The 8,996-nt window shown below is 43.1% G+C and overlaps 1 protein-coding gene across 2 annotated transcripts; it reads left to right on the plus strand.

Annotated features, from left to right (window-relative positions):
* Positions 1–314: 314 nt before the first annotated feature.
* On the plus strand, positions 315–8,032 carry pus7l (pseudouridine synthase 7 like). 2 transcript variants are annotated; one of them, XM_050036685.1, is made up of 10 exons: positions 315–429; positions 904–1,735; positions 2,206–2,365; positions 2,474–2,693; positions 4,111–4,209; positions 4,415–4,496; positions 4,845–5,010; positions 5,396–5,504; positions 7,244–7,297; positions 7,389–8,032. In XM_050036685.1, exons 2-10 carry the CDS (start codon positions 949–951, stop codon positions 7,770–7,772), a joined length of 2,061 nt encoding a protein of 686 aa, XP_049892642.1. In that variant the 5' UTR covers positions 315–429; positions 904–948; the 3' UTR covers positions 7,773–8,032. The 2 variants fall into 2 exon arrangements, with proteins under 2 accessions (XP_049892642.1, XP_049892643.1); XM_050036686.1 differs by having other exon boundaries at positions 338–413.
* Positions 8,033–8,996: the final 964 nt, after the last annotated feature.

Here is an 8,996-nt window from a genome sequence, read left to right on the forward strand (position 1 = left end):
AAGCAACAGTTTATAATATTTTGGTACATTATAAGTTTTAGTTGGTGTAATTCAATTTAAATATTTTTGACTGCTGCAAAGTTCGTTAGGTTCTTATAGGTATTATAATTTAATTTATAATAATAAATAATAATTTAATAATATAATGATTGCATTAGCGCTTACAGTAAATGTTTAACATTTAATTTACTCATTCACGCCCCTGTGTCTCAGGGTAACTTTAGTTCCTACCTGCAGTTGTGTTGTTTTGACATTTTTAAGTGTAACACAGCGTTTGTTAACGATGCGAGTGCTGCACGGCCCCTTTAAGAAAAGTCACATGGCGGTCACATGACCCGGAAGTCGACTGAATTGTCTCAGCGTTGTTGTGTTTACATCAACAGCTCCTGTTTTGCATACCGCGTGCAGGTTCGGTGAGTGAATAAACAGGTGAAATATGATTATTTCTCTCCAATAAATATATATTCTTGTTTCAGATGCAGGTATGTGCTTTATAGTTTCTGTTATAGCGCGTGCAGGTCTCTCTGAGCTCAGTCGAGGCAGCATTAATGTGTAAGATACGGATACTGTAATTAGACGGGCTATTTGACATGTATAACACGTGTTTAAGGAGAAATAAAGCCCCTGTCATCTTGCTAAGCTTCCTGACATTACATTTTAAGATGTGCCTTAAATCTGATTGCCTTTTAGAGCAGGCTTATAACCTCATTATTCTCTGCTGCCGTCTAATGAACGGTTTTATTTTACATTCTCTGTCAGATTAACTCATAAAGTATAATTCTAAGTACACATAAATGACTTGCCTCAAGTGTGTGAATTAAGCTGTACAAATAAACACGCATTTTTTTCGTCTTAATTATCAGCTTATACATATTGTTAACATTTCATTTCTGTCCCCTTCAGGTACAGGACAAAGTGAAAACCCTGCAGTGTTTGGATGAAGTGACCATGAAGCAGGACAGTGATGCTGTGAACGTCCCCGCCTGCTTCATATCAAACCACGAAGGTTTCCTTGGAAGCATCAAAAACTTCATCAAAGACTTTGTGGTGACTGAGATAGACATCAGCGGACAGCGTGTGAACACAGCAGCAGCCACACACACACCAGACTGTGCCTCCCCAGATAGGAACTATGAAAGCAGTGCAGACTGTAAGTGGGACAATCACTCCTCAGTCTCACAGGACACTGATGTTTCAGCTGACTGCGGGTTAGATGTCACCATACCTAGCCCGGGCAGTTTTGATTTAAGTGTGATTTTAGGCCAGTCGGTCAGCGACGAGCTCGAGCAGTTTGTGTTGACTCTCAAAGAAGAGCCGACTAAGCAGGAGCTATCTCTGGGATCCTTCGCCGACAAACACCACAGAGCCAACGTCCACCGGGCCGTCAGACACCGCTTCCCCTTCCTCATGACGGTCACGATTCAGCCCGAGATCAGGGTGAGGGAGGACCCAGACTACAGAGAGCTCTCCCGGCTGGTTACAGAGGATGAAGCAGAGGACTTCTTCAGGTTCATAGATGCCAAAGTGCGAGGCTCGTCCTATACATTTGGACCTGATGACAATAAGGAGCACAGGACGGCGGTCCACCACTTCCTGAGCAGGAGGTTCGGCAAACTGGTTGAGACTAAAAGCTTCACCGACCAGGGGACGACTGCAATTTCAGTTAGGCTGAGAGAGCAAGGGAGGCCAAAGAAGAGAACCGCAGAGGAACGTAAAGAAGAAGACGTTTACACTGGTAAAGTGCAGAATTAAAACTCTTAAATGACTGATTATTTTCTCAACTGATAACTTGAAATATCGGAAAATCGGTGACATCTTAAAATTGCCTGTTTATCCAACCAGTAGTTTAGAACCTAAAGTATTATCATGTAATACTAACCTAACACTAAACCAGCATAATATTCACATTTAAGAAGCTGAAGTTCTGGTAGGATTCTTAATAAAATGAAATCAACTAGTCCTTTCGGTGTTTTACCAGTTTTAATCACCTGGTCTGTTTGTTTTGTTCCTCTGCGGATAATTCATCTCACATGAAAAACCTCCTGAACAGTAAACACTAAAGGAATTCTAACCGGGAGACGTTTCAGCTGGTTGCAATCTGCAGTCCTCACCACTAGAGGCCACTAAATCCCCCTAAATCTCACACACTGCTCCTTTAAAACCAAACAGAAACACAGCTGTGTGTGTGCTTGTCTTCTCTGTCAGCTTTCACTCTGCGTAAGGAGAACCTGGAGACTCTGGAGGCCATCAGCTACATGGCCGCAGCTCTCGGGGTCCTTCCGTCAGATTTTACCTACGCTGGGATCAAGGATAAGAGAGCCATCACCTACCAGTCCATGGTGGTCAAGAAGGTCTCAACTCAACGGTGGTTCTGCATTTATTTCATGGATTTTGATTCCCCTTTTAAGCTTTAAAATGAATTCCAAGAATCAACCGTGTATTTATTTATTTATTTGACATTATTTATCACCAGGTTGAAGGAGAAAACGGCTGAGTTTGTGAAGAGAGGGATGCATCTGTCTCAGATCCGCTCCGTCAGCGAGCCTCTCCGACTCGGACGACTGCAGGGGAACCACTTTGACCTGGTGGTCCGTGACTTGAGACCACATGGGGCCAGTGACGCACACTCCTCTGGCGCAGACGCACACTCTCGGCTGGCAGCGCTGGTAAAGGAAGCAGTGGAGAATGTCAAGGTATTATTTCCAGCTTCAAACTCTTGTACTGAAATGTCAGACAGTCTGGATACACACAAGTATAGAAGCCCATTTCTGCCAGTGCAATGGTAAATGTTCGGATAGCTGAATATTAAAACATTTCCAGCCGACTACTTTCTCACAGTTTCAAGTCACGTCACAGATCTTGGTCGTTTTTAAACTGTACCTTTTAACCGGATTAAGGGTTTTAATCAACGAGCATGTTTGTTCATGAGAGGGAAAGACCTCTGCAGTTCATCTGGCTCCCGGTAAAAACCTTGCCAACAATGAACACTGAAGGAATTCTCACCTATAAACAAACTCAGCACCTCGAAACAAGCTGAACTAGCATTAGCAGCAGTTCAGCTAGCAGCTCCTCCTGTCTGACCGCCAAAGAGCGTCGGAGAAACACTGACTTTTAATGTAAAAGTGCTTTATTCCGTGTTTACCTGTTTGAAGGAGGAGGAGACCTCTGCGGTGAAAGTGGCTCCTGAGGCTTTTACTACAAAGCAGGATTTGGGGTTAGCAAGGGAGCGTCAGGATGAACTTTGTGTTTTCAGGACTACAAAGCTGCTTAATTTTTTATGGGGATAAATCATCGTAGTAAACAGGGTGTCTACAGGTCCTGAAAAAGTCTTAAGTTTTCTTAATGTAAGGCCTTAACAGTCTTAAATTGTCTTAAATTCAGATTTGATGGGTCTTAGATATTTTCGGTCACGTTGCCGTGAATATTTCTTCAGCCTGTGTTTTCATTGTAGGTTTGGTCTTAAATTTCATATGAGTTGTTATAAAAAAGGTCGTAAAAGGTCTTAGATTTAACTTGGTTATATCTGTAGACACCCAGAGTAACTTCAGAAGATCGTATCACAATCTGTCAACATCCCGCACACTGATGAATCTGGACATGGACAAAAGCCCTGAGTGACACATAAAGAGTGTACGTTTTTTAGGTCCGTAGAATCATTTTATTGCTCGAGGCTTTTTATTTCCACTCTGGCTTTAAAACAGAGCCTCTAACAAACAGAGGGATTCATATCGTGATATCTTACATCGTACATTTGCAAGTGGACGAAGAATCTCTTCTTTATTTTAATCTTAAAGGGGAGACTTTTTACACATGTTTTCATTAACAAAATAATTTCAATTTTCAGTTATAGTGATAAAAAATTTTTTATTTAACCAAAAGTAACCTTTCTGTTTTCATTCCTTTCAGGGTCATTCTGACTGATAATAATGTATCGTAAAGTGAAAATCTCACACCTTTGCAACCCTGATTGGATCTCTTGATTACAAATGAAAGAAATGTTGAATGGTGGATGCCTGTTGTTTCCATGTCACTCTTGTTGTTCAGTAGTAAACATGCTAGGGATTTTTCAAGCTAGCTCCGATACAGCCACCTGTTTGTTGCTCTCTGTAGGCCAGAGGTTTTGTCAACTACTACGGACCACAGAGGTTTGGGAGTGTGCAGAGCATTCAGTCTGACCGTGTGGGGCTGGCGTTACTCAAAGAGGACATGGTAAGTATCACAGACAATTAATATGTTCATGACCAGTTGTTTTAACCCTTCATAAGTGGCGTTATCGACTGCGTGAAGCCTGAAACACCTCCAGAGGAAAGAAGAGTGTCATCTGTGTAAAATAAATCACATGCATTTCCTATCAGACTGCACAGTACGGTGGTGCTAACGTATGTTGGGGTGTGTGTTGCTGTGTGTGTGTCAGGTGAGTGCTGTGCGTCTCTTTTTTACTCCGGAGGACAGCAATGACCCTCAGAGCCACGCCAAGAGACACTTCCTCCAAACAGGTGAGAGCCAAGACAACACTGACCACTTTCATTTTGACGAAATATGAGCAAAGATGATGTGAAAGTTGTTTCTCAAGAACTTTTTAATACAGAGTTTGCAGGGAGTGTGAGTTTCTGTGGGTTCCTTTTTGCTGTTGCTGCAATATTGCTGTAATACTTCAGTCACCACACAGTTCCTCATTCAGAGAATCTGCCGAGATGCATCATGTTTTATCGATTTGAAAACAACGACTGCAAACTTAAGAGTTGTGATATTGTGAATCCATCTTTAGCATCCTGGAATTTAACACGCCGGAAGTGTTTCGCTCTCTTTATCGCTCTCGTCTTTCCTGCCTCTCCCATAACCAGATAACGCCAAGGAGTCTTTGGCGCTGATGCCGCTGTCGAAGGCCAGAGAGCGACTGATGCTTCGGGCCCTGAACCGCTACGGCACAGGTCCGGATGGTTGTGCCCAAGCCTGGCTCAGCCTGCCCCACAGCATGAGGGTCTTCTACCCACACGCCTACTGCAGCAGGTCAGCCACAGGGAAATACCCCAGAACACTCTTTCAAAATGAGATTCCTGTTCAGTTCAAGCACAAGCATGTTTACAACTTTAGCTCCAGTGCAGCATCTGCGAGATAAGGACGTTGCTCACGTGCACTTTGACAGAGATTGCTATTTATTTACATTCCACAGCTAGATTGTCTCATCCTTTTTCAGGGTTTAAGCTTGCCTCAGTTTGTGCATGTGTATGTACTTTCATTATTACATCTAAGTCACAAAGTTAGCATCTGATTTTAAGTTTTAAACACTACCGTAGTTCTGAAGACATTTCCAGAATCTTCAAAGACTCTTCTAACTCTCTGGATAAATAAATATACTGTTTGATAGTGATGATTGTGCCGATCTGTTTGTCAGAGTGTGGAACGAAGCGGTGGCACACAGGCTGATGACTCTGGGCCACAGGGCCAGGCGAGGAGACCTTGTGTGGGCGCAGGAAGACGCTGGAGAAACCGGCTTGCCTCAGGTAAGAGCGTGATCTGTTTTTGGGAGAGTGCAGAACAGATAAGCAACAACAGATAACTACAGCAAGCAAAACTAAGCATTTATGCCTTAATAGCTTCTCCCCAACAGTCGTGACAGTGGTCTTAAAGGCTGAAATCTGGTGTGATCAAATGAACCAAACACTCATTTTTGAGTTCTCCATTATTATTCTGTGAGTTTGAGAAAATAAAACAAATTTTCTTTTGATGAATTATCGTTATCTTGAGAAACTGGCTTTTTTTCTCAAGAATCAACGTAAACTAGCCCATTATCATGTGAAATCAAACTTTGTTTTCTAGAGATAATATAATTCCGAGATAATGGCGTAAAAAAATACTGCAAGCATGGCCGTACTCCACTTCCATAGTGGTAAACCCAGAATCTAACACATAACAGTGACATGTTGTGAGAGCTTGGGGTTAACCTTATCTGCAGGCTGAACACAGAGAAATACACTCACTGGCCACTTTATTAGGTACACCTGTTCAACTGTTCATTAACACTAACAGCTAATCAGCCAATCATGTGGCAGCAACTCAATGCATTTAGGCATGTAGACATGGTGAAGACAACCTGCTGAAGTTCAAACTGAGCATCAGAATGATGAAGAAAGGTGATTTAAGTGACTTTGAACGTGGCATGGTTGTTGGTGCCAGAAACTGCTGATATACTGGGATTCTCACACCCAACCATCTCTAGGGTTTACAGAGGATGGTCTGAAAAAGAGAAAACATCCAGTGAGCGGCAGTTCTCTGGGTGGATAGGCCTTGTTGATGCCAGAGGTCAGAGGAGAATGGCCAGACTGGTTCAAGATAATAGAAAGGCAACAGGAACTCAAATAACCACTGGTTACAACCAAGGTCTGCAGAAGACCATCTCTGAACCAACAACATGTCCAACCTTGAAGCAGATGGGCTACAGTAGCAGAAGACCACACCGGGTGCCACTCCTGTCAGCTAACAACAGGAAACTGAGGCTACAGTTCAGACAGGCTCACCAAAACTGGACAATAGAAGATTGGAAAATGTTACCTGGTCTGATGAGTCTGGATTTCTGCTCCAACATTCAGATGGCAGGGTCAAAATTTGGCGTCATGGATCCATCCTGCCTTGTATCAACGGTTCAGGCTGGTGGTGGTGGTGTAATGGTGTGGGGNTCATGTCAATATGGACCAAAATCTGTGAGGAATGTTTCCAGCACCTTGTTGAATCTGTGGCACCAAGAATTAAGGCAGGTCTGAAGGTAAAAGGGGTCCAACCTGGTACTTGCAAGGTGTCCCTTATTAAGTGGCTGGTGAGCGTATATCCGATACAAAGGTAAACATCTAAGGTGTCTGCGTATAAATCAGCCGAGGGAATTAGTACTTACAACTTTAATGTTTTCCAAAGGTCCAGTTTGGTATTTCACACTCTTGAGCGAAGTTCAAACTCCGTACCAAGTCCAAAAATAAAAAGCCTTGGGGGGTAATTGTCCGAAGACTCATGAATCGTCTTGACCAATAGGGGAAAAAGCCCTTCTCCTCTCCCTGGGCCTGGGGACTTAATAGGTTTCATAATCATCTTGTCCCCCAATAGAATAGCTCAAGGACATTTCAGCAGTAAACAGGGTTATTTAAGGACACAGTCTATTTTAGGGATTGTACTTGTAACCTCCTGATTGCAGGACTCTCTAAACATTTTGCACACCATGCCAGTGCTCCTGACATTTCTTTTGATTTTCCAGATCCATGTGGTGACAGACCAAGAGGAGCAAGATGGAGTGTACACACTGGGACATGTATGTTGTTTACTGACATACTTTGACTTTAAAAGCTTCTCTCTCTGCTGTTCTCACAACTGTTGCTGCTGTGTTTTCATTCTCCCGTCAGGTGTTACTGCCGATGCCTGGGAACACTGTGAAGTATCCAGAAAACACCATGGGGACTTGGTTCCAGGAGAGACTCGCCAGAGACGGACTGGGCGACTGTCGCTTCAGAGTCAGCAGCCTCAAACTAAATCTGCCTGGCTGCTACCGCCCCCTGCTGGCCTCACCACGCAACCTCAGCTACCAGCTGCAGAGAGCAGCCTGCGGGGAGGGAGGAGGAGGAGGAGGAGAGGTGACAGGAAACAGCAGTAGAAACAGTGACCTTGAGCTGAACGGCACGACAGTAGAGGGGAAGCAGGACTCGCTTACTCTCACGTTAAACTTTGACCTGGACTCCTCCTGCTACGCCACCATCTGCCTCAGAGAGATCATGAAGTGTGACCCCTAGAGGTCAGGGGACATTGCTCTGTTGTATTTCTACATACTTTGCTGAAGAGAAGGATTTTTCTTGTTTTTAGTTTTTGTAACTCATCATTGTGATACGTTATTAGTTGCCTTTTGGTTTGTTGTTGAAGTAATGAGCGTAAGGTTGTGTTTATAAATAGAAAAATAAGCATAATGTGCAATTGATAAAACGAACAAATCTAAATGTAAAACCCTGTAAACCGTATTTGTGTTTTGTGCCACGAATAAAAATTTTAGAAACAAGTGTACTTTTTACTTATTTTACATCCAAGGTATGGGACAACTCTAACTTAAAGCTCTTGTATGAAACATTCAGAGCGTTAATACAGTAGCAAACAGCTATTTGCTATGTAAAGATAAAGAGGAGTAACGGCATCCTGAGCAGAGAACGAAGCCATGCCATCTCAGTGTGTGTTGAAATCTGAGCTTCTCTGTAGTTTGTTTCGGCAGCAAGTCCGGCCACGTGTGCATGTGAGTCCCTGGGTACGTCCCAAGTCTCTTATTTTATACTGCTAACTCCTAACTCCTTATTTGAACCGGAAGTCGTTCGAGCTCCGCCATCTTTAAGGCCGTCTCATGTCTCTTATTCCTGCCAGTAAGGAGTTAGCGTTAGGTGTTAGGAGGGATCTGTTAGGTGCGATGAGTAAGGTAACACGAGAGGTTCCTAACAGGAAGTCTTTTTCAGCTTGAGGCCATGACATATAAATACCCGCCCCTTACGTCTGTCTCATTTGAACGAGATGGCGGAGAAACGGCGCAAGTGTACCGTTACATGCATTCTTTGCAATGAAACGCTGTAATTCACATGCCTACGTGACTACAAAGAGTAACGTTAATGATATTTCGTGCAAGACTGTCATGTTGTAATTAAGTTTATTTCATTCACAACCCGTTGTGGTGTTCAGCGGACTGTCTGTGATGTGTGGCTGTTAAATGTGCAGCTGCTCGAGTGATATAACACCACGCACACACACATACACAAACACATTTGCCCATCATTAATTGTCCTGCATGTCATGTGAGTGGAATAATGTTTAATAGGCTGTAGGTAATATTAATATTAATTATTATTATTACTTTCATTAATGTTGTTGTAAGCTACTGTCATTACCGTCTGTCCTGCATCTCTCTCTGTCTCTCTCTTTCTGTCTGTCTCTCTGTCTCTGTCTCTCTCTCTGTCTGTCTCTCTCTCTGTATCTCTTTCTGT

This window comes from Epinephelus moara, chromosome 23 (genome assembly GCF_006386435.1).
Source record: "Epinephelus moara isolate mb chromosome 23, YSFRI_EMoa_1.0, whole genome shotgun sequence".
Classification (NCBI taxonomy): domain Eukaryota; kingdom Metazoa; phylum Chordata; class Actinopteri; order Perciformes; family Serranidae; genus Epinephelus; species Epinephelus moara.